We start from the raw sequence: 26,525 nt of genomic DNA, 5'->3' as shown, positions 1-26,525 counted from the left end.
CTGCGTCTTTTAAGGATTGACCTGCTTTGCATGTTTTAACACCCAACTGTCTCCTGCATGAGACAAAACGTTCTGTTGTGTGCAGAAAAGCCTCTTTTACATTTAGTATTTCATTTAAACATGTGCACTCAAGGCTTAAGCGAACGGTTGAATACGCAGGTCTGGATTTGGTGACGATGATATAAAGGAACATAGCGTTAATACACAATGATGCTCTGATCAGATCTTTATATACATCATTATCATTGTTTTTTTATCTGACAGCTGATGACAAATTCATCTCATTCATCTGACATAATCCTTTGTATCAAAAATGAATTTTATTTATTATTTAAAACCCCCACAGTTCAATGTATTAACCCATAAAGACCCAAATATCCTCCAGTAACCTAGATCATTTACTGATCTAAACTGTTTAATACCTGTTGATCCACTTATCCTATTAATACATGTAAATAATTGCAGTTTGTTGTCTTTTCATGGTCATCAGATATGACCCATTTGGACGTTCAGAGGCTCCGTAGTTACCATGGAAACCCTGTCATTTTCTACAACACTGATTCACCAGTAAAACCAGTGGAGTTAGATCAATGACTTTGGATAAAATTAACAAAAATTTGTTTAAAAAACCCCCCAAAAAAACTACAAAATAATAAATAATGTGGAAAAAATAATCAAAAATTGACTGAAATAAAGTAAAAAAAAAAAAAAAAAAAAGAATAAAATAAGCAACAAAATTAATAATAAATCTAAAAAAAAAATAAACATGAACAAAATAAGCCACAAACTGAAAGTTGAAAAAATAAAAGATAACAAACTGACCTAAAACAAATAAAACAATAAATAAAGTGAATGAAAACAAATTAGAATAGCTACAAAATAATAATAATATTTTATTGAGAAGGTCACTGTTTTCAGTTTTCTCTGTTTTTAATGAGATCAATCTGAATTTTCATCTGAACTTTTATGAACTTCTACGTTAAATATAGAAAAATACCAGATTTTTTGCTTAAAAATGCAAACTAACATAGGATCATATTAGAATAAATGGTGATAAATCACGTAAGAGAGGTTAAAAAACAGAAAAATTCATTTGGGAACTGACTCAAAACCAGCACTGGGTCTTCATGGGTTAAATTATAAATATTGCTGAAATTATTATTACTGCTCATCAGTTGAAAGGCATTTGTGGTGCAATTTAACATGAACATCTTTATTTCTATTGCAAACGTAGACAGACTTTGTCATTTAAAATTTACATTCAATTCAATTTCAATTCACTTGGCTCCAGAGGAAACAGCAATAAATAAAACGGACACCATTTATGCAGGATAGAGTAAATATGCAAATACAAACTATGTGTGAAGTATTAAAAAAAAATGTGGTTCTCTGATAAAGACTATGTTCATTGGTGAATGTTGCACTGTGTATCACTATGTTAGGTTAGATTAAATTAGGTTAGATTAGATTAGATTAGGTTAGATTAAATTAGATTATCTTAAATGACATTATATTAGATTAAATTATTTTATATTAGGTTAGATTAGATCAAATTAAATTAAATTAGATTAGATTAGATGAAATTATATTAGATTAAATTAGGTTAGATTAGATTATTTTAGGTTAGATTAGGTTAGGTTAGATTAGATCAAATTAAATTAGATTACATTACATTACATTACATTTGGTTAAATTAGATTATATTAGATGAAATTAGATTAATTAGTTTAGATTATATTAAATTAGGTTAGGTTAGATTAGGTTAGATTAGATTAGATGACATTATATTAGATTAAATTATTTTAGATTAGGTTAGATTGGATTAGGTTAGATTAGATCAAATTAAATTAAATTAGATTAGATTACATTACATTACATTTGGTTAAATTAGGTTATATTAGATGAAATTAGATTAATTAGTTTAGATTATATTAAATTAGGTTAGATTACATTAGGTTAGATTAGATTAGACTTTATTGATCCCACAATGGGGAAATTCAATAGTCAAGGCAGTAAGAGAATGAAGTGCAAGAAAAAATGAACATGCATAAAGATGCATGTGCAAAAAAAACCCCAATACAATATAAAATAAATAAATGATAATAGTAATTGTAATAAGAACACAGACTATGTTTAATCACTTATGAATATTCAGGCTCCTTGATTAATAATAATTGGTATCGATCCTAAATGATGCCCATCTGACCTCTTGGACGTTAAAACCATATTCAGACTCAGAAAAGGTTCTTATTCGTGGATATTTTGAGGTGAAACCTGCAAACATTTGGTCCTTGATGGCACTTGGTTAAAAACGTGTCCCTCGTCTTTACTAAAATGCGACTGGTCTATGTTCACCCTCTGAACCAATAGCGGTTCCGTCCCTCTGAATGCCTGATTAAAGCGGCGCTCCTGCCTCGTGCATGCGATGCACAGCTGCCTCCAGACGCCGTCGCAGCTGGATTGTGCTCCTCACCGTCCCATCATGCCCCTGTCTGTGTCACAGCCACATTAGGGATTTGTCGTTTTTTCTAATCCCTGTTGTTTCTCTGCTGTCCCGCCGTCCTCACCCTCTCCTGAAGTGTTTGATGGATTAGGCGACTTGCTGATGCCCGCCGTGACGCCGCAGAGCACAGGAGGAAGCATGGGAACCCCAGCGTCGGCGGGAGGCCTTCCAGCCGCCGCTCCGCCCGCCACCCCCCCGCCCACCAAAACCATGGCAGGAGATCTGGACTCGTCACTGGCCAACCTGGTCGGAGGTAGGCTGCAGCCGTTCTGCCCTGGAGGGGTTTATTAGTAAGAAATTAACAGATTAAATGTTGACTTTCCTTTATTTCTGTTTTTTTTTTTTTCAGACCTTGGAGTCAAGAAAAAGTAAGTGTGTGCAGATGTTTGTATTTTTACTTTTGGGTGCTTCTATGAAACAGACCCAAACCAGATGGAGACTGATGTTATGAGACAAGTTTAGAAGCACTTGGATAAATTTAATAAATATAAAACAAAAATGTCCAAATCATCCCCATTATTTAAATTATTTTTAATTCCGCTGAAAATTTATTTTGAGTCTCTAAAACGTATTGAATTTAACAAATAAAAAAAGCTTATCTGCTCTTCAGTTTTATTCCAATTACCTTGAGTGAATTTGTCTGTCCATTTACATTATAATATTATTTTTCTTTCTTTTTCTGACTGAATTTGTACTTATTGGTGGATCCTCATTTTTATCCTCCTTATTTTATTGATTTACGTATGTTTTACTTATTTACTTATCTATCTATCTATCTATCTATCTATCTATCTATCTATCTATCTATCTATCTATCTATCTATCTATCTATCTATCTATTTATTCTCGTCGTTGTTATGCCTTCTTTGTTGTCAGTTCATAATTGGGTCTGTTTTAAAAATAAATATTTACTGAGATAAAAGAAACTGTTTTTCAGATGAAACACATTTTTATATTATTTTACATTATATTTAATACAAAAATCTGGATGTAACACAGTCAAAAGGACACAAAAATTATGTGCTATTATTTTTTTATATATATATATATCTTTTTATTCTCTTACAGGTACATTTTGGGAATTGAACTAATTATTCAAGACAGAGTGTTTCACAAAAATGACCAGTGTTGTAAAATCATTTGCAGTTTATTTGTGTTCTGTATGTAACACCAGTGGACACAATGGGTTCCACACCAAACCTGGAATGAGACTGAGATTGATGAAAAACTCACATGTGTGGATTAGAAAAACCACTAGGCTCCACACAGTGTCTTTATTTATAGTCTACAGAAGACCATTTACACACATGTTTTCACATCTAATGCACTGACACCCAGGTAGTTTTAATGTCCATCTTTGGGTCCTATTTTTGGACCCAATATTTGATTAAAAATTTGTTAATTATGAGATAGCTCAGAGCAAGAGGATAATTCTTGTGCATTTATCTGAGGTCATCATTAGGTCCATCCTGGGGGGAAATATGTCTACATTTAACTTTAATTATTGGGTCTAAAAAAGCTGGCAAAGTGCCAGATACCAAAATAAACCCATATCAAATTGGGCTGAATTTGGAACCTGAAAGAAAATGAGTTTGCCCCCCCCCCCCCCCCCCCCCCCAAGGCTATGGCTGTTCACACATGAGTCTGATGGCATCACATTTACATTATAACGTGAACAACCATGGGGAAAAAAAATCATTAATACCTGCAGTGTGAACGTAGCATCAGACTCTGTTTCTGCTGTAATTGTGCAAAAATACCCCGTGAGTTTTTGTCCTAAAGTTTCCTGGTTTCTGAAAATCCAACAGACGTAGAAGTGTGAGTGTTTGTGTTATAATGACCTCAGTCTAAGATCCATCATATGTTTTTATCAGGGACCCGATGAGTGAGAAGAAGCTGACCGGAGGTGCCAACTGGATGCCCCAGGTGGCCCCGACCAGCTGGGCGACGCCAGGAGCCCCCATGGTAGGAGTCAGCCCCCCCCCCCCCCACCATGTAAACACACTTCAACCAAAACAGTTCAATCACAGCGCACGTCAGGTTTACATCCACCAGTTCAGACTCAGAACACAGTAATAAGATGGAACTGACATGGGTTTGAATTTTTATTTGAGGCAAAAGTATAAAACAAATGTCATTATTTCCTGCTCATTTGTGTGACATTAATGAAACATCTGAGGTTAAAGAGTTACTGGTTTCTAATATACTAGACCAAGGGCTTCAAACTAATATAAGTTCAGGGGCCACATTCAGACCAATGTAACCTCAACTGGGCTGAACCAGTAAAATAATAATATAATAACCTATAAATAATGACAACTCTAAGTTTTTATATTTGTTTAAGTGCAATAAAAAACATTAAATGATGCAAGTATTTCAATTTACAAACTACCCTTTCACAAAAAAATGTGAATAACAAGAAAAAAATGAAATTTATGAAGAAAATGAAGGGCAATTTTAACAATATTATGCCTCAACTTATCATTTGCACATGTGCATTAGACACAGTGTGACACAAAACACTTATAACAGGCAAAATATTGTTAGTTATTCCCATTTTATTGTTGAAGAATAGTTTGTAAATGGAAATATTTTCATAATTTAATGTTAATCTTTTTGCACCAGAACAAAGAAAAGTTTGTAGCTGTCCTTATAATCTCAACCAGACCAGTAAAATAATAACATAACTTATAAATAATGACAACCCCAAGTTATTCTCTGTTTAAGCGCAATAAAAAATATGAAATGATGCAAATATTTCAATTTACAAAATATCCTTTCACAAAAAAGATGTGAATAACAACAAAAAAACAGAAATTTGTGAAGAAAATTAAGGACAATTTTAACAATATTATACCCTACTTTATCATTTGTACATGTGCATTAGACACAATATTACACAAAATATTTAATAACAGGCAGAATATTGTTAAAATTGCACATATTTTCTTCATATTTGTTCATGTTATTTACATCTTAAAGTTGAAGGATAGTTAAATATTTTCATATTTTTTGCACCAAAACAAAAAAAAGTTTGTAGTTTTTTTTAATTTATTGGTTATTATTCTATTGTTGGACATGAGCTCATCTTGGTCTGTAGTTCGACACCCTTTATTGTTAATATTTTCAGTGTAATTTTTGCATTATATAAATTCATCCCATGGGTCAGACTGGACCCTTCAGTGGGCCAGTTTTGACCCCTGTGCCGTATGTTTGACACCCCCGTACTGGACTATATATAACATGCTGTAACTTTCTTCTTCAGGCTGGAGCTGCTCCTGGAGCCCCCGGAGCGGCGCCCCCTGGTGGAGCCATGGTGCCACCCATGGGAGCACAGCCTGGTTTTGGGATGGTGAGATGGATTTCATAACCATGGAAACAGTCAGATGTTGAATCAGGAGGAAAACGTTGCATTCGTGTGTGTTTTCTCTGCGCAGCCTCCTGCAGGAGGAGCTCCCATGATGCAACCCATGATGGGGCAGCCGATGATGGGACAGCCCATGATGAGACCTCCCTTCACTGGGGTGGGTGGAGCTGCACCCGGAGCCGCTGCACCTGGAGCACCGGTAACCATGAACACTTCAGCAACAGCCAGGCCTTATGCTGCCTTCATGTGCTGTTTGGAAAATGAACCTTTATACTAGTGAATTTGAAATTACAAGTGTGTTGTGTTCAAGTGCTTTTGTTGTTGTGAAAGGAAAAATGTCTGACAATTTATCATGACCTGCTACTTGGGTTAAACAGTTTTGGACGTGTTAATTTATCTGCAACAGTATTTTTTGGGGGGGAAATTGTATATACTATAAATGTGCAAAACTATCAGCTGACAGCGACAGAATGTTAATAAAAGTATTGTTTTTATTCGCGATGAATCCTTCCTTGAAATGTTCAAAGGTTATTTTCATCTCGTGGATCAAACTTTTGTCCCAGTTCTCCAGTGAAAAATACATGAGGGGGCATTCATCTGCAATTTTCAAGTTCATAACTACATGGTGTCCCATAAGTCTCCATACATAGGAGACATAATACATTCCATACATATATGGTTCTAACATGTATTTCTTTATATTTCTTCTCTATAGTTCTTCAGCCGTGGAGGACACGCATTGAAATGTGTTCCCGACAAAATGGCAGTCATATAGAGCATATTATATAAATAAAAATGTTTATGTCAAGAAACATTTATTTTTCCCATGTATGGAGACTTATGGGACACCCTGTAGTATTTACCATAATTCCCATAGCACTTGAAGGCAGCATTAGTCTGATCAAACAGTGAAATAATGTAGATTTATTGATACAAACAGAAGTAGAAATGTTGATGTCGATGTGTTCGATGTCGAGTCTAAATTTAATTACGTTTTTTTTTTGTTGTTGTTCAGCTTTCTCCAGGACCTGCAAGCCAGAGTCCCAAGAAGCCCAAGGACCCACTGGCAGAACTCGACCTCAAGGACTTCTTATAACCCCCCAGGTGGGAGTTCAGGACCCCAGACTCACTCATTTCATCTGATCTGTTCTGATCTCCTTCAGAGTTTATCACTGCAGTTTAAACCACATTTGGTCAAATACGGAGTCTGGACTCATGTCATCTCAACATCATCAAACAGAAAATATGGTAGTAATTAGAAACTATATGGACAAAAGTATGTGGACACGTTGAATTCAGGTGTTTCTTTTCTAACAGGGGTCTGGGGTACAAAACAATAATGACTAATGTCAGAATATAGTTTTATATTGGGATGAATATCATTGTATTGGTTAGTTTGGTTTAAATTGTTTAATTAATTCTTAAATATATAATATTGATGTTTATATGTCTGATTAGCATGAACAGGATATTCTTACAGCTGTAGACATGATGTGTCCCAATATTTTTGTCCATATAGTTTATAATCATCAATATTTCCTTAATGTTTAATGGGAGATTTTTCTTTTTCAGTGAGATGTGAAGAAAATAGATGATTAGATGTGGTAGAAAATTATTATTTAGTCAGAGCATGTAAAATATTTTAGAAATTTAGGGGTAGAACATTTAAAATAATAGTCATGGATAAAAAAAAAAAGAAAAGAAAAATCAGAGTTGACAGAAATTAAGTAAAAATCATCTCTGAGGCATTTTAGAAGCAAAGATAACAATTAACCAATGCAATGATATTCATCCCATAATATAAAACTATATTCTGACATTATTTTTTATTGTTTTGTATCCCAGACCTCTGTTAGAAAAGAAACAGCTGAATTCAACGTGTCCACATACTTTTGTCCATATAATGTACTTGATGACTTGGAGCCTGTTTTTCCAGTTGTAAAAATGTACGATTTCCGTTCACATCATCCACAGTCGACACTGATTTGTACACATTTACACAGATGAGTGTTTTATTATACTATAGTATGTAAATGTATTAGTAATAAATACATATGAGATCATTTTCATATTATACCCAGAGGAAAAATATAAAATGCTTTTGTTTTAGCTCTAATTATTGGTGGGTTTGTGTGTATCAGACCTGTTCCTGTCACAGTTGAACTCTGTGTTAGTGAGCGTCCTCCTGACAGGTGTGTCCTATCAGGAGGCTGATTGGACGGCACCGTTATCGAACAGGTGTGTCTCAGGTTGGAACCAAATAAAAGGACACTGAGACTCCGTTTACACAGCAACGCTCTGGGGTGAAAATGACAATATACAGGGGTTGGACAAAATAATGGAAACACCTTCACCTCAAGATGATAATGCCCCAATCCATACAGCTAGAATTGTTAACAAATGGCATGAGGAACATTCTAATGAAGTTGAGCATCTCATATGGCCGGCACAGTCCCCAGACCTCAACATTATTGAGCATTTATGGTCAGTTTTAGAGATTCAAGTAAGACGTCGATTTCCACCGCCATCGTCTCTAAAAGAGTTGGAGGGTATTCTAACTGAAGAATGGCTTAAAATTCCTTTGGAAACAATTCACAAGTTGTATGAATCAATACCTCGGAGAATTGAGGCTGTAATTGCCGCAAAAGGCGGACCTACACCATATTAAATTATATTTTGTTGATTTTTTAAGGTGTTTCCATTATTTTGTCCAACCCCTGTATTTGATCAGATGTGGCTTTTGTTCAGACGGCAACGGTGTTTTTTGGGGGTTGAAAATGCAAAAAACAGTGAAATCACCTTCCAGGTTGTAGTCTATGCTGAAAATATGTCCAAACGTGGGATCCATTACCTAAAATGTTCAGTTGCTGGTTGAATGGGACAGAGCAGCACAGCCAACCAGAGTCCTTTGAAGAGTTATGACATGCTTTGATGTGGCCGCTCCGGTGATCAAGTGGTTCATGTAACCCTGAATAGTTCCAAACAAACTAAGCGCTCCCATGTGATTTAATGGGACAAACAGCAGTGAACATGGTGAATCTGAAAATAAAACACACACAACTGTTGTGTCACGTCCGTATGTACTGTTATGTGTGTTAAACTCTAAGTAGTGGGGTTGGCCACTGAAAGGACTGACTATTACTTTGAAAACTTAAATTCTGGGGGGACAGGTTGGTGTTAGCTTGGGTAAGCCTGCCTTGGCGGAGGTCTGCACTTTCCGAGTGCTTTTCTAGTTTTTTCTGTCTGGTAGTGATAGGTCCGGCAACACCGATGCGTCGGCGCATGCAGCGAGCTCAGAGAGCAAAACCCTGTGTCGGTGCACGAATCGCTTCAAGAAAGTCACGTGACCGATACAGGACCTGTTATGGAACTGACACTGAGGCGCCAAACTGTGTTAATAAGGAAGCGCATCTGTCAACGGGTTGCATCTGCCAAAAGAACCTCTGATCTTTGCGGTTCATCGTCAAATTCATCAAGAATTATGGAGCAGCCTCAAGCCAAAAGAAAGGTTTCCACCGTGTGGGACCATTTGGATCTGATATCAGAAAATAAGGGATTTGTTTTAATTTCCTTGTTGTTTCATCCTGTTCCTCTCAGAGTTTCCACTTGATCTATCTGAATTCAAATTCATTTCAAAGTGACTCTTAGTTTACTATTCATATTATTTTCTGCAGGTTAAATGTCGCATTTGTTGGACAGAACTTTCCTGTTTAAACAAAAGCACCTCCTCAGTGCTGAGGCATTCTAGGGCCAGGTATGAGAGTGAAGTCCAGATCCACCAGGACAAACTCAGATATACAGCCATTCTACAACTGACTCACAGTTGCTTTATTGATAATTAATTCCTATTAATTTATTCTTTACTTCATTTTTAACCATCCAGCTCAAAACGTTGGAAAAACTTTTTTTTTTTAAATAAAAATTTGTTAAAAAAAAAAAAAAAATGCCAGTCCACAAGCATCCTCATTCACAACACGTTCACTTAGATTTTCACGTTATGATCCATGTTCACATTATTTATTGACTGTATCTAAAAATATCAGATATTTTAAATTTAAATGAAGATATGAAATAATACAATATAAGATACAATGACTTAAATTATATTATTGTATATACAGGGTGACACAACAAAACAGGAACTTTTTAACAATCCAATAAAACCAAGAGTGATAGAAGAAAAATATTTTATTCATAGTAATTGAAACCTTAAAACATGCCATTTAAGAAACAATGATGGAATTTTCATTTTTTAAAAATGACTTCCTGTAGATGGCGTCCTCCTGTATGAATGCATTCTTGAAATCTGCTGTTGAGATTCCTCATTGACCGCTGCAACATCTCAGCTGGGATACTGTGAATTTCATCCTGAATTCTCTGTTTTAACTCATCCAGAGTTCTTGGTCGAGTCGTGTACACTTTACTCTTGAGATAGCCCCACAAGAAAAAATCACAACGGACGGCGATCTAGGGGGCCAGGGAACGTTACCGAATCTTGAGATCACACGGTTACCGAACAATTCTCGCACAGCCGCCAATGGTTACTAAAATGGGGGGGTGTTTACTTGCTCAAGGTCACTGTCTCACAGTGCTGCCACTTGCTCATGTCTGCCAATACGCACTTCAAAAATTACCGTTTTTTTTGGGTCACCCTGTAATTTTAAAAAAAATGAAAATTCCATCATTGTTTCTTAAACGGCATGTTTTAAGGTTTCAATTACTATGAATGAAATATTTTTCTTCCATCACTCTTAGTTTTATTGGATTGTTAAAAAGTTCCCGTTTTTTTGTGTCACCCTGTACTAGGTCATCAGATCAGTGTCAGCTGAGTCTGTCAACTGGGTTGCCTGTAGGGATTTTGAAGGTCCAGCAGGTGTCAGTATTCAGTGACACAGTATCGACACAGTATCAATACAGTTTGGCAATGTGTCGAAACGCTTCGTGACGCCTCATCTACTTATCACTACTGTCTGGTGTTGACATGTGGCTGTGTTTTGTGTCTTTCAGCTGGTTTCAGGGCCCTTTCACCGTTTGCCTGGTGTCTGTCAACATCTCCGGATGCCAGCAGCCACCCCTTCGCCCTCCTGTTCAGCTACTTAACCTTCTAGAAGCCTCTTTTCTCCGCCCCTTTCGTCCATGCCCCGCCCTCTTCCTGTGTGATGTCGTAGCACAAACTGTGAAAGTGAACCATAGCGGATTAAATATATATAAATATATATGAGAAGATTTAAAAAAAAAAAAAAAAAAAAAACTCAAGCGTGTGCTAATGTAGATGTACTAATCTTTTTGTCTAAACAAAATCACATAAAACCTCCAAAAAAATAAAAAGCTCCACAAAAATACGTGAAGAGGAAGTGAAGGCATATGTGTTTAGGTTAATTTCTAGTGTTGAGTTGAATGATGGATGTGCTTTGTCGTCCTGAGCTCCACCCCCCTACCCCAACCCCAACCACCCCCTCTATCTGCCCCCGCCTCTGTACATAAAGGGGCGGAGCTCTTCTTCTTTGTCCCACTCTGATTGGATGGGAGTGGTGAACGAAGCCCCAGTAGATTTTGGAGAAACTTGTCGTGTGCTGTTTACAGGAAGGTCCTCTTTTTCATGTACATAGATTTCAATCCAATCCGAGGATTTCGTCTCTATTCTGTACGTCTGTTGAAGAGAATATAAATGTGACTCTGACATGAAATTGTACGAAGTCGTGTGAGTAAAACCTTCTGTTTCCTGTCATCGTTTGAAAGTATTTGGAAACAAATATGAATATATGATTGATATACTGTATAAACCCACCACATCTATGGGCTTCTAAATCATTTCCAGACCAGCAAGTGATCCTTTTTGTTGCTTTTTTTTTTTTTTTTTTTTTTTTTTTTACTTGGTGGTTTATTTTTTTGTATGTATTTTTCTTTCTTTTTTTGTCCCATGTTATGTATATGTTCTGTTTCTTCTACTGTAGAATAGTCCCGCTGTTGATATTTGCTGACATTGCTATCAACGAACATATCTTACAACTAACTTCCATAAAAAGTACTTCAGTAACTCATCACAACTGAACAGAACCGTCCCTGATATAACTGTCCAAACGTCTGTACAAGTATCTACCTGCAATATAGACATTTACCAGCTGGATATGTCTACATGAATACTTCTCTGGTTTTTATTATCGTTGCTTGTGCTTTCATTCTAACTATGACCGGGTCAGTATGGTATTATGTTTATTATGAAAAGATGTTCCCTTTTCATGCCAAATTCATGTTCAGACACATCAAATTGAAACTAGCGTCTAAATTAAGTAGACAGATGCATGCTGGGAAAGCAAAAAGGTGTTTTTGGCACCCCCTGCTTTTACAAATAAGAAAAGAACCAGCTGCTTTAAAACCAAAATGGAAATCAAATCAGAGAGTGCATGTGTCCGTTTAGCTTCGACCGTGCAGAAACAACAACCAAAAAAAAATCATATTTGATTTGTGTCTGAGCATAACCTTCATCTGATCATCGCTGACCTTTGACCCCATCGTCACCGGCCGCATGAGCGTGATGTGCACAGCGTAAGAACTTCACGGGAGGCCTCTGTAAATGTACTTAGCTAAAAGCATTGTTACGTTCCCGCCGTGAAATCAGTATGTTGTTAGTGTCGACGCGACTTTTTGGACAGATTTCCAACATCTCCGTCCTGTGTCTAAAAAAAAAAAAACACTGAGTTATGAAGCGTAATTTGTGTGTTGACATTTCAGTGGCTGGTTGTGAGAATCCAACGTGATTCAGAGAAAATGGTAGGATATTATGAACATTTTACAAGAATTAAAATTGTATTTTTCTTTAGTTGTAAATTTATTTTAATTACAATGGCCCTGTCCCCTGTGCATGTAAGACCTTTGAGATGCAATAAATCAATGACGGATTGAAATTCTACTGAAGTGCTTTGTCTTCATTCTCACAAAACATCAGTGATTAACCCTCAAAGACTCAAAAATCCACCGGTGACCAAAAACAACCACTGATTTAACATGTCTAATACCTGCTGATCTACTAATCCGATCAATAAATGTAAAAAAATGTGTGTAAAATACAGTTTACACCAATTAATACAGTTGAAATTGGAGGCTTTGGCGTACCTCAAGGTTCTATTCTGGATCCTGTTTTCTTTGTATATGCTGCCCCTGGGTTCCATTTTTAGAAATCACAACATCCAATTTCATTGTTTTGCAGATGATGTTCAAATCTACTTACCCCTTAAAGTCAATGATAAAGCCTCTCCGTGTTTGTTCTGTTTTTCTACTCTGAGCTTTAACGAACATGTACATGATCAGTAAAATAAATATAGGAAAAACCCTGATTTTCACTGAAAAATCCAGAGAATTGTACTATAATACATGGTGATAAAATCAAAAATGTTGAATGGGGAGAAAAAACATATATGAAAGTCCCCACAAAAATAGTTCTAGGTCTTTAAAGATTAAATAAATAATATTTAGATGGTTTATGGTGCAGGTTCCTATAAAAACAATTGATTAGTGAGTTCATGATAACCAGCTTTATTTATAATTTGAAGTTAATTCTAGTTTCTATGTGTGAATCCTCATCAAACGTGGGTTCATTTTATCGTTCTATATCTGATTTACAGTTTTTATTTGTTATGCTTTAACCCATAAAGACCCAAACATCCACCAGTGACTAAAAACATCCACTGATTGAACATGTCTAATACCTGTTGATCCATTAATCTGATCACTACATTTAAAACATTTGCTTAAAATACAGTTTGCACCAGTTAACACAGTTGAATTTGAAGGCTTTGGGGTGCCTCAGGGTTCTATTCTGGATCCTGTTTTCTTTGCATGTGCTGTCCCTGGGTTCCATTTTTAGAAATCACAACATCCAATTTCATTGTTTTGCAGATGATGTTCAAATCTATTTACGCCTTAAAGTCAATAATAAAGCCTCTGTGTGTTTTTTCTGTGTTTTTTTTTTTTTTAATGAACATCTACACGATCAGTAAATTAAATATAGGAAAAAAACTGATTTTCACTGAAAAATCCAGAGAATAGTACTATAATACATGTAGATAAATCACTTAGAAAATGTTGAATGCGGAGAACAAACATATATGGAAGTCCCCACAAAAATAGTCTGAGGTCTTTAAAGGTTAAATAAATAATATGTAGATGGTTTATGGTGCAGGATCCTATAAAAACAATTGATTACTTGGCTCACAATAATCAGCTTTATTTATGATTAAAAACTAATTCCCGTTTCTATGTGTGAATCGTCATCAAACTTGGGTTCATGTTACCGTTATATATCTTATTTACAGTTTTTGTTTATTATGCTTTAACCCATAAAGACCCAAACATCCACCAGAGACCAAAAACATCCACTGATCTAACATGTCTAATACCTGCTGATCCACTAATCTGATCAATACTTTTAAATAATTGGTGTAAAATACAGTTCTTCATCTTTTCATGGTCATCAGATATGACCCATTTGGACGTTCAGAGGCTCTGTAGTTACCGTGGAAACACCATCCTCTTCTACAGCATTGATTCGCCAGTAAAACCAATGGAGTTGGATCAATGACAGTGGATGGACACACTTGTTAATTATATGTTTTGTTGAAAAAAAAACACTTCTTCAGTTTTGTTTGTTTTGATTGACTCACCTTTGAGTTTACTAAGGAGCACATACATTATCAGTTAATTAAATATAAGAAAATACCTGAGTTTCGGTGAAAAATGGAAATGATAATGATAAAATAATAGGTGATAAAAAGCTTAGAAAAGGTTAAATGTGGAGAAAGAGTTCATTTGGAAGTCACCACAAAAGTAAATGTGGAAACACTGTCATCTACTGCAACACTGATTCAACAATAAACCCAATTAATGACATATTTTGCTGAAATAGTCACTTTTTCTTCAGTTTTCTTTTTTGTGATATGATTAAGCTTTTATGAATGTCTGATCCATGAATTAAATATAGGAAAATACCTGATTTTCAGTGAAAAATCCAACATGCTGAGGATAAAATGCTGATAAATCTCTTGTGGAGGGGAAAATTGCTAGAAAAATATTTGTAGTTGTTTAAAAGTTAAAGAAATTCCATTCAGGTCATTTTAATCAGATTAATCCACATCGTGACCAAAGCTTGTACTCCTTTTCATGGTGATTCTTCCTGAATAAAGTCATATTATCAAATTATACGAAAATAATGGACTCAAAACTAACTGAACTACATATAAACCTACACAATTATTTGGAGCATGTTCAGAAGATGTGCATCAAGCTGGAATTTTATCAACTTTTACAGCTGTTAGTGAACAAAAGCAAATTTCTGCACAGGAGTATTTGGCGTCTTTGAAAATGTCTAAAAAATAAAAATAAATCAGTTATAAATCAGTTTTTATGTCAGTTTTCCTCTAAAACAAGCTTCCTGTTAATGTAAAATAAAGAGAGACGAGCCAAATGAGTAAATTTATAGTCAAGTCAAACCAAAACAATGAGGTAAAAATGCAGAAAAGTTCAGACATGGACCTTGTGCATTACAGTTTGTAATGTCATCCACTGTTAAACACCTCAGAATGCAGTATTAAATGCACAAATGACCCGAAAATAGTTTAATTTGGGGCCAAACAAATTCATATTTAATGACCCTTTGAGTATCTGATTCCATTACTTATCTGTTCCACCTCCCAAACCCCACTTTTAATAAAGTAAAACAGATTTTGTTTTTATCACAAACACCCACACAAGTAGTAATCTTGGTTTAATGGTTGGTTGTTCTCAATCTGCATCAAGAATTTCATGTATTTTCCATCAAATTGAGAAATATTAGCAACACGAAAAGGTAAAAAATATCACAATCCAGATTAAAATGAATGAACAATGTGACTTTTTTTCGTAGACGAATCTAAACAGCTCAAGTAAAACTGCAGAATGGTTCAGTCCCATATGTAGCCTCACATTAACAGTTACAGTACAAGGCTTTCAAAATATATTCCGAGAAATTTCCCACCCCTGTTAAAAAAAAAAAAAAAAAAAAAAGTTTACAATTCCATAAATTAGCACCACGTTTTCTGGAAAAGCACCGATATAATTATGTGCACAACAATGAAACCACATTTCACTGCGTTGCAAGAACAGAGAGAAAAAAAAAAGGGTAAAACATCTATTTAGGATCCGAGAGGAGCCTTTCTCTAGTAAAACAGGAAACAATACTCTTATTTTAAAAGGTAGTTGTAAAAAAACCTCAATGTTCTAGATATACACAATGCAAAACACCAGTTAATGCTTTCTCTGTATAGCTCATAAAACACAAGTTACATTGACTTTTTCTGGGTCTTTTGTCAAATCCAATACTGGTTCGTTCTTTTTACAGTGGTGCAAAACACCTGAAATATGTTAAATTTGCTATAGAAGCCTTAATGTTATATAACACAAATGTACCAAGGCTTTTCTCACATTAAAAAAAAGATCTGAATATACGCACTTGTCAAAATTTTGTCCAAAAGTCAAATAAAAAATGTCTAAATAGGACACGATGAGGATCTGACTGATCTGTAAATACATACATTACATATTTTTCGATGTTTTTTTTTTTTTTTTAGCAAATAAATTAGAAAAGCTGCAGAGCCACAGTTCTCTGGATGTGTCGACGACAGAAATGTGTCGACACCGAGTCTTTGTGGGTTTAGATCAGTGTAGCAGGAGCCGATGGGGGGTTCAGGGTCGGACAGGAAGGCGTGAAAAGGAGGCAGTCGACGGGCCCCTGGTTGGTGTCAAAGAGAAGTGGGAAGTGGACGAATGGGCTTGGGGGGCGGTAGGGGGGTCCGGTGTGGTTTTAGGCTACTTGGCACTCGCTGGAGTCCCCGTGAACCCAGTTGCAGATCTGGGCGTATTTGAGCGGCGTTATCCTCACTGCTACGTTGTAATCCTGCTGCATCCCATCCCCGGTCACGTCTACCCACTGGTGACCCGAGAAGATCCCGATGATCTTCCTCTTCCACTTCTTTTTGCCGGGTTCTTTGAGGCGGATGTAGACGCCGGAGCCGCTGGAGCCCGGTTTGGCGTCGCAGTACTGGTAGAGCAGGTCGTTGGACTCCTCGGACACGGAGCAGAAGCGGTAAACCAGGTTCCCGGGCCGGTCGTCGTCAAAGCCGGAGAAGTGGATCCTCCCGGCGGGAAGTTTCTTGATCGACGGGATGACGCCGAGGTCCATGTGCTTGACCTTCGGGGCTTTCTTCAGCTCCAGGACGGCGTAGTCGTAATCCGCAGCCAGGCCCTCGGACACGCCTTTGAACCAACCTTTGGGCACCTGGGTCTTCTTGACCCGGGTCCACCTGAAGGACGGTTTCTCCACCTCGGTGCTGCGTCGACTCCGGCTCTTCCTGCCTTTCCCTTTCCCTTTCCGCTCCCCTTTCCCGTTGTTCTCCTCCTGTTCGGGCGCTTCCTCTTGAGGTTTTTCCCCCTTCCTCCTCCGGCCTTTTCCTCGCCCTCCTCGCCCTTTGCCTCCTTTCCCTCGTCTGGATTTTTCTTTCAGAATTCCAACTCGTAGCTTCTGCGCTCCGTCTAGATAATCCTTCCCGTCGTGGATGCAGTGAGCGGCCGTCAGCACATGTTTGGGCGACACCAGAACTCCGGAACACCCAGTGGAGATCTTCACCGAGGTGGAGAAGGGGTACTTGGTGGAGTACTGCTTATCGGAGATGGTGAAGCGGGTGTCAGTGCCGTACACCTCCCTCTTCTGACGAGAAGGAGAGGTGGTGTTTCTAGACCAGGACACCACCTCATTAAGACCCTGAACCGAGACGGAGGTGAAGGTACGCGTGCCGTTCTCATAAACCGTCTCATAAGACAGAAACTCCTCCACGTCGTCCAGGGAGGGGGCGGGGAGGCGGCGCTGGCATTCGATCCCGCAGGTGCCGCTTAGCTCCTGCTGGGGTGGGGCGGAGAAGTCGGGGGAGCTCAGCAGCACCGTGCGCCTTTTCCGCACCAGAGGAACCTTCCACTGCGGCCAGGTGTACTCGTCATCAGCCGCGTTGTCCACCGCCGCTGCCACAGCCAACGCCGTCATCAGGACCAGGACGCACAAGGGTATGGGGCCCATTGTTAAGTCGGGCCTGGCTCTGAAATGGAACCAACACATCATCATTAGCAACAGAGAAGATACAGGAACAGACTAGAGCTATGTTTTTAAATGCTCTCTGAAAACCTAAAGAGAAAAAGTATGTTTTAACTCAGTCTGAGAGGTTGTTTTTTTTTTGGTTTTAACCCTTTCATGCATACTGGTCACTACAGTGGACAGTTATTCTCCAGCTCTTGTCTTATGTATTCATGGGTTTTGTTGTTTTAGTTCCACATCAGCCGACACAGTGGACGCTTATGAATCACCCCATAATGCATTGTAATTCATACCATTATTGTAACTTTGCAGATCAGGTTGATAAACCTGCAGTAACGTGTTAAATCAATTGCTAATTGTTATTAGACTGTGATCAACAGTTTTCTTAACCAAAAAGAGGTTTTTTTTTTGCATGTTGTCTGCATGAAGTTAGTAATAACTAGCATTAGAGTATGTTAAAATGTGAGAAAACATCAGATTAGCTGCATGAAAAATGTTTTTATTTCATAGTTTTCACACAGTTTATCACTTTCTGATGATGGGTTTTAAATACATGTTTTTTTGCTTCAAACATTGGTGTCCAGCTGAGTGGACATTTTTGTAACTCTATGAAAAATGGGTTCATAAAAAAATGTCAATCGCATTGTTTTTTTTCATGGCTAAAGAGGAATAAAAACACTCAGGAAAAAACACTCAACTAAGGTTCTCATAATTCATGCATGAAAGGGTTAATGTATAATACTTTTATTGTAACCTCCTACCTGTTTGTTTGTCTGTTAGCAAGATAACTCCAAAAGTTAAGGAAGGATTTTGATGAAATTTTCAGGAAATGTTACTGGCACTAGGAACAAATGATTAAAATGCCTTGGTGGAGGTCTGCGCTTCTGTATCTGTGTAAAGCACTTTGTGTTGTTTTTAAAGTTGTGTATGACGCTTACCACCAGTTTTTCATCAAATCTGTAAAACCCCAACAAAACCGTCACTCTGGTTTTTTCGACATTTCCATGCAGCCACAGTGGAAACAAACACAGAAACGACTTTATTGCCTCTTTCTACAGCGGCTGCGTGGAAATGCTGAAAAAACCCAAGTGATGGTTTCATTTAGGTTTCGGTTTGGAATGTAAACAAATAGACTGTTTGTGATGGAGTACACTTCCAAGTTGTTCATCGTGAGGAGAGTGATTCAGGTGCGGATTTGTGATACCTAGGCTATCACTCAGGTTATACAGACTTGATGAAAAATTGGTGATGAACGTCGTACACAGCTTTAAAGTGCTTTATAAATAGAGTTGAGTTGAGTTGAGGAACCTTAACCCTTAGATGTTGAAGTGGGTCAAAATGACACAGTGAAGTTGTTTTCTTCCGATAATAAAAAGTTGTTATTATTTCATATTCCACATATTCCACAAAAAAACATGCTATTGACATCATGCCATTTAAATTTTTAACTTACCTTTTATAGATTTTATAAAATTGTAGTTTTTGTATTACTACCCATAGCTCCCATAGGTGGGTCAAAATGAGCTCCATTCATTTACAGTGGAATTACATCTGAAACTTTGATTCATGCAACAGCAAAACCAAAGGACTCACACTGTTCTATTACTGTTAAATACGGGGCCTATACTGTATATTATATACTGTATACAGTATAACATTTTGAAATTTTTTTTTTAATGAAAAATAACAAATATTTCAGACATGAAGCCATTCTTTTGTGGATGTGGGAGGACGTTTTTAACACGAGAAAATGACAAACATGGTATAAAAACACAGATTTTAACATTTTTGAGCCATTTATGGAAGAGCGTAGGGTCCAGACACTCATACATTTAAGGGTTAAGAGCTAAGTAGGTGACATTTTTAGCATCATTTGGTCAAAAAAAAAAAAAGCTTTTGTCATTTTGCAATTCAAGGATTCAGGGAGGAAACTTAACTTTGAGATGTCAGCCAATCACAGCTGTTCGTGCGGAAACGGGTGGAAGGTTGACATCTGTAATGACCAATCAGTAAAGGAACATCGCAGCTCTATTAACTGGGATATTTTAGCTTCTTTGTTCCAAAGTGGCACAAAACAGATGACTGTATTTATTGTTAAATACAGTCTGTGATCGGACAGAGATGATGTCATTATTACATAGCCCTTTTTTTTTTTTTGCCGACTGCAGCTTTAATCAGTTTGAAGCACTTTAATTTAATGTTTCAGGTTGACTTTTAATGGTTTTATGAGGATATAAATCACATCTTCACTTTTAATTTGATCTCTCTGCCTGTTTTTAAATCCCTTCTTAAAACCCATCTTTTCTTCTTGGCTTTTGAAACCGTGTGAGATGTTTGAAGGTATTTTTTTTATTCTGTTGTTTTATTTGGTACTAGTTTATTGTTTTTTATTTTTTTGTTGTTTTTAAATTGTACAACTTTTTATGTTTTTTTTTTTTTTTTTTTTTTAATCAATTCTTGTATTTTTATTCTGTTATTTTGGTTGTATTTATTCTTCTGTACAGCACTTCGCTCCACTGTGATTGTTTTAAAGTGCTTTACAAATAAAGTTGGATTGGATTTCACTAGCTTTGGTTTTAGTGTCACTGTTCATTCAAGCGTTTATGAGGAAATTATTGACCACAGATGATGAAAATGTGGAATGAAAGAATGCACAACCTCATTATTATTATTATTCGTAAAGGTTTCATAATCAAATGCAAAATCATTTTTATTCTTCTGTAAATATCACAACCACCATGCAAAAATAAGCTGTTTCATTTGCAGCTTTAATTAAATTTAGTTCAAGTTCTTCATTCAACGTTTTTAATCTTCATTTCGCTTTAAATTATTTTTTTAGTCATACTTTTCTTTACCTACAAGTCCAAATTTCCCTGATTTAGGACAATCCTCCACTCATTCCAACCTCTAGATCAATGTGTTTTTTACATCCACAAGGAGGCAGTGTTGTCCAGAACATTCCACACCTCCTCAGCAGTCTGTCAGACCACAACACACTCAGTCTAGATCTCCTAAGCACCGTTTGTCAAGATGCTGGGGTTTGCAGAAAAAGTTCGTAGCACGCTCCTTCAAATGTTCTCGAGATCCCGAAGCATTTCCCTGCGGTGGAGTATTAGCTGTGTGGTTGGGGGCAGATTTATATCCTCTGAGTCTGGCTGGAGGCTGTGGCCAGTGAGGAGAAGAGGATGAACCCTGATCCTCTGAATGGGCTGAGACAGTGGCTTGGAGGTTTGCCACAATGGTTAACCTTCTATTGCAATAATGACCATATCTGGTTTCCCTTCGCATGCATTCAAACGCCATAAAACATACAGTAGAGAATGTGCAGGCTGCAGACGGTGGAGCTGCCATACTGCCAGTAATCCTGATAACTCCATGAAGAAAATTACAATTTGGGTAATTTTTAATAGATTCAGCAGACCGTCTCTTAAGTAGCAAAGTCTGATTTCGTCAGCAGGGCTGCGGCGATGAAGTCACGCTCCTTGTTTTCCGAGCACAAGGAGAGAAAGTCATTTGGATGATGAGTGTTACAGCAGCAGCAGCAGTGTGAATCCAAATGTTAATCTCAAACAGGAGTCCAGTGTGAAAAAAAACCACAATGGGTGCTTTTGCTCTGCTGTTGGAAGCCTCTAAATCATCGGTGTCAAACTCATTTAAGTGCAAGGGTCACTTTCAGCCTGATATGATCTCAGAAGAGTAAAAAAAAAATAGCATGATAACCTAAATAATAATGACAAGTCCAAACTTTTCTGTATGTTTTCGAGTTAAAAAAAAGTTAAATCATGTTATGAAAATGTGAATAATCTGTACAACCGTCTACAACCTGATGAAAAATAAGCGCAATTTCAACATTTTTTGTGCAAAGATAGTTCATTTTGTAAACGCCGTCATGTAATCTTACTTTTTCACAGTAAAATAAAGACAAAAATTTAGAGTTGTCATTACTTTTAGATTATTATGATAGTATTTTCTGATTCAATGCACATGAGATTAAATTGCACTGGAAAAAAAAAAATCAAAATCTTACCAAGTGTATTTATCTCATCACACTTAAAATAAGACATAATCACCTAAAGAGTAACTTTTCAGTGAGATATAAAACCTTATTTTTAGACAACAGATCTTGGAATATCGTATTTCAATAAATCTTCACTTGTTCCATTGGCAGATTTTTTTTTGCTTGAATTTAGCAAAAAAAAAAAAAAGAAAAAAAAAATCTTGAATTAAGCAAAAAACAAGTGAAAATTAATATTATATAAGATTTCTTTAGATAAGATTTTCCAGATCTATTGTCTAAAAATCAGTTCTTATATCTCACTGAAAAGTTACTCTTTAGGTGATTATGTCGTATTTTAAGTGTGATAAGATAAATACATTTGGTAAGATTTGGATTTTTTTCCAGTGTAATTTAATCACATGTGCATTGGATCAGAAAAAATACTATCATAATAATCTATAAGTATTGATGATTAAAAATGTTTGTCTTTATGTTACTGTGAAAAAGTAAAATTACACAAAGGCGTTCACAATACGAACTATCTTTGCACAAACATTGTTGAAATTGCGCTTATTTTCCCTCAGGTTGTTATGGTTGTACAGATTATTCACATTTTTATAACATGATTTTACTTTTTTAACTCTAAAACATACAGAAAAGTTTGGAGTTGTCATTTTTTAGGTTATCATGCTATTTTTTTTTACTCCTTTGAGATCATATCAGGCTGAATGTGGCTTTCGCACTTATATGAGTTCAACACCAATGATTTAGAGGCTTCCAACAGCAGAGGGAAAGCACCCACTAAGATAAATAAATTTGGTAAGATTTAGATTTTTTTCAGTGCAATTTAATCTCATGTGCTTTGGATGAGAAAAATACTATCATAATAATCTATAAGTAATGATAACTGTAAATGTTTGTGTTTATTTTACTGTGAAAATGTAAAGTTGCATGAAGGCGTTCACAATACGAACTATCTTCGCACAAACGTTGTTGAAATGAATGAAATTGTTGAATACACTCGGTAAGATTTAGATTTTTGCAGTGTGTTGTGGATGTGGCTCTTAAACTAAAATGACTTAGAACTTTTGACTCTTAATATCTTAAGTGTCAATTTTGTATTTCACACATTCATCCCATGGGCTGGATTGGATCCTTAGGCGGTCCAGTTTTGGCCCACGGACCCTATGTTTACCCCCCCCTGCTCTAAATGGTGTGTGACAGACCAGGATCCAGCTGGAGGTCAAACCTATGGGGGACGGCCTGGACTGGCAGGGGAACTGACAGCACATTCTCTTCCAATTAGACGTTAGAGCAGCGTGAAAACGAGATACTGCCACGCTCCGTTAAACTCCCAGCAGACCCGGATAAGTGGGAGAACTCCCTCATTGCATGTTTGGTATCACCTGCGGACCATGTCAGTAACTCATCATGAATCTCAGGGATATTATAAACCCATCCAGCTTCCAAATCCCCTTTTATGGTGCAGCTCCAGAGTCTGGCCTTTCACTCCCAGGTTTGTTTGACAGTCGATGAGTTCATTGTCATCCCAGAATCGGACACATTTTTGCCAAACAGTGTCCAATAAAGCATTCCCAGTGGCCGACATTTACCCAGTCTGGCACAGAATGTCATAAAATACAAGCCCGCAAGAGCTGTAAAACAGACTCAATAAATGAAAATCCAAAACTGAGCCTTAGTTTCTGCTCAGCTTCACACTCCCAGCGCCAGACGCAGACATAACAGAAGAAAGCCTGTAATTATTCAGCATAGAGTGGAAACTGATAGGCTGCCATGATGGCCCTCTGTCATCTGAAGGCAACTATTTTCCATTGAATTAAACCCAACAAATCTGTGCCCTCTGCATCCCACGGACATAATATCACCAGAGGGTGGCGCTAGAGAGCAAAGTCCCTGCATGTAAAACGCACAGAATGAGCCAGAGTGTAGTTGAAGAGCAGGTTTAAGAAGAAAAAAAGGCGCATTTCAACTATTTTGACCTATTTTCACCCAAAAAATAAACTAATAGGTAGATCAGCTCCTCTGTGATATAAAAAAACTAAAGCATCATCAGGTTAAAACTGGAAATGATGCGTAAAAACGCAAAAACCAAAGTGAAAAAGTTAGGTTAGTTTATGAAACTTTATCTAAAGTGAGGGTTAATTGACAGGTTTATGAAGGGAAAAAAAGGCGCATTTCATCTATTTTGACCTATTTTCACAATAAAATTAAACTAATAGGTAGATCAGCTCCTCTGTGATATAAAACCACCAAAGCATCATCAGGTTAAAACTGGAAATGATGCGTAAAAACGCAAAAACCAAAAGGAAAGAGTCAAGTTAGTTTATGAAACTTTACCTAAAGTGACTGTTAATTCTCATAAAGTTTATAAAAAGTGAAGATCACACTCATATCAAGCCTAATAATAACGATCATACTCCAAAAATTACACAATTAAATAAGAAAAAAACGCATCTGCAGCTGCACATGTGCACAGAAACTGCAAAAAGACGCACAGTCAGCTCATGTAGATGCAATTAAAACCATCAGCTTTAAACAGTAAAAGCAGAAAACTTGGTGGTTCACATGAAGAAAAATGATCAATAAATGTATCGACCATGAAAAAAAGCTTTAAAAAAAAAAATAATAATCCCAAATGTCAGTTAAATAATCGGGTTATGTTTGAGGGTTTAATACCTGCTTGCATCCGATTGATGGATCAGCCAAATCCGCAGTGTATTGTTTGTGTTTTTTCCCCACAGACACAGAGGTATGATCCGAACAGAACCAGGCGGATGGCTCAGTGCATCCCAGACGGACCGGTACCAGCAGCACCACGGCTCCGTGTCCGCATCGCTCCTTCTCTGACTGTGGAGAAAGTCCGGCCGGGACGCGCCGCTCGGGCTGCACTTGATGCTGAGGAGGAAAGGAGGGGGAAGAGGAGGAAAAAAATCTGAAAAGAACTTTTTTTTTTTCACTTGTGACAAAAGCTGTTCACATATGGGGTGGGGCCAGAGCCAGAACCCGAACCAGAGGCTGGACTGGCTGAAGTCAGAGGCGCATTGAGGAGGTGATGCGCACTGAAAGGACCAGAGAATGGAACAGAGGAGGCATTAGTTCCACTGATCTGCACAATACATGAAGGCGGCTCCAGTCACACACATGAGAGACTCAACATCTGCAGCATTTTCTTCTATTCAGGAGGAAAAAAAACACACATTTGAACCTCCACTACCTGCAAAAATACTGGGATTCATACTTTTAACCCTTTCATGCATGAATTATGAGAACCTTAGTCAAGATTTCTTTCCTGAGTGTTTTTATTCTTCTTTAAGAAAAAAATTAAAAATTAAAAAATATATCATTTTTATTTCTACTTACAAAATCACAACAACAAGAAACTACAAGTCACCAGAAACAAACAAACAAAAAACAATAAGCAAAAACAAACAAACAAAAAGAAAAACAATAGCCACAAGGGGTGAAACAAACAAACAAACAAACTGATTTTTATTCTTCTTTAGGTATGAAAAAAACAATGCAATTGAATTTTTTTATTTTTTTTTATGAAGCTATTTTTCCTGGAGAAAAAAGTTAGACTTTTTACTTTGATTTCATCTACAGAACGTGTTTGAACCACAAGAATGTCATTAATTCTAATAAAACTTTTAATGAGTTCATTAAAAGTTGGACTTTTTTTCTCAGAATTCTGACTTTTTTATTCAGAATAATAATAAAAAAATATATTGGACCTTAATTTTTAAATTTTTTTCCCAGGGGCCCCAATCATCTACAGTAGAAAATACCTGATTTTCACTGAAAAAATGCAAAATGCTCAGACTGAAATCTAATAAATGCTGATAAATCCCTAAGGAAAGGAGTCTGATAAATGACAGTGGATGGAGATACTGTCTGAAAAAGTCCCTTTTTTAGTAAAAGAAAATAGTTTTTGATATAATGACCTTCAATTTTTATGAACATCTACATGATCAGTGAGTTAACCCTATAATGCCAAACGTATCATATTTGAGACATGAGTTTTGAAGCCCTCTACATGATCAGTGATATTTTTTTTCCTACAAAAACCTGATGTATACAATTAGATACATGCAATACATGGATAATCCACCAGGGGGGAGGAATTTGTTCACCAGAGGCCTTTCCAGTGACTCTACAAGACTGTCATTAATGAGGAAGGAGGAAGAACTTTGAGAATTTTAAAAAGGAATTACCAATTTGTTTGACATGTTTGTGTTATATTATGTTTTTTTTGTTCAAAAATAATAATTTTTGAGCATTGAGACCTGACGTATCAAATATAATACAAAATTTAAATGCATACATGGAAATTGATATTTGGAAAAAATGTTTTTTGGTTGTTTAGAAGGACCAATAAAGGCTCCAGTTTCAAAGAACTGGAATTATCTGTCAATGATTTAGTGGTTCAGGCTTTAATTTTCACTGGAAAAATGCAAAATACAGAAGATAATGTCATAATAAATGGTGATAAATCATTTAAAAAAGGTTAAATATCGAGAAAAAT

At 36.6% G+C, this 26,525-nt stretch overlaps 2 protein-coding genes across 9 annotated transcripts in view; one reads left to right on the top strand and one right to left on the bottom strand.

Moving 5' to 3' along the window:
• Positions 1-12,775, top strand: part of snap91a (synaptosome associated protein 91a) — a 114,815-nt gene extending 102,040 nt beyond the window's left edge. For 7 of the 8 annotated variants that reach the window (XM_030157099.1, XM_030157100.1, XM_030157102.1 and 4 more), the window contains 7 exons: positions 2,580-2,756; positions 2,853-2,871; positions 4,378-4,468; positions 5,769-5,855; positions 5,941-6,069; positions 6,886-6,974; positions 10,878-12,775. In XM_030157099.1, the coding sequence (XP_030012959.1) occupies positions 2,580-2,756; positions 2,853-2,871; positions 4,378-4,468; positions 5,769-5,855; positions 5,941-6,069; positions 6,886-6,966 (584 nt within the window). In that variant the 3' untranslated portion in view covers positions 6,967-6,974; positions 10,878-12,775. The remainder of the gene's footprint in view (positions 1-2,579; positions 2,757-2,852; positions 2,872-4,377; positions 4,469-5,768; positions 5,856-5,940; positions 6,070-6,885; positions 6,975-10,877) is intronic. The other variant, XM_030157101.1, reaches the window with a different exon arrangement.
• Positions 12,776-15,617: 2,842 nt separating this feature from the next.
• prss35 (serine protease 35) lies at positions 15,618-25,053 on the bottom strand. The gene is made up of 2 exons (XM_030159233.1): positions 24,680-25,053; positions 15,618-17,989 (listed from the first exon to the last, which is right to left on the bottom strand). The coding sequence occupies exon 2, from the start codon at positions 17,968-17,970 to the stop codon at positions 16,705-16,707; it is 1,266 nt and encodes a 421-aa protein (XP_030015093.1). The 5' UTR covers positions 17,971-17,989; positions 24,680-25,053; the 3' UTR covers positions 15,618-16,704.
• Positions 25,054-26,525: the final 1,472 nt, after the last annotated feature.

Source organism: Sphaeramia orbicularis, chromosome 16, assembly GCF_902148855.1.
Source record: "Sphaeramia orbicularis chromosome 16, fSphaOr1.1, whole genome shotgun sequence".
Taxonomy (NCBI): domain Eukaryota; kingdom Metazoa; phylum Chordata; class Actinopteri; order Kurtiformes; family Apogonidae; genus Sphaeramia; species Sphaeramia orbicularis.
This window is presented reverse-complemented; position numbering and strand designations above follow the sequence as displayed.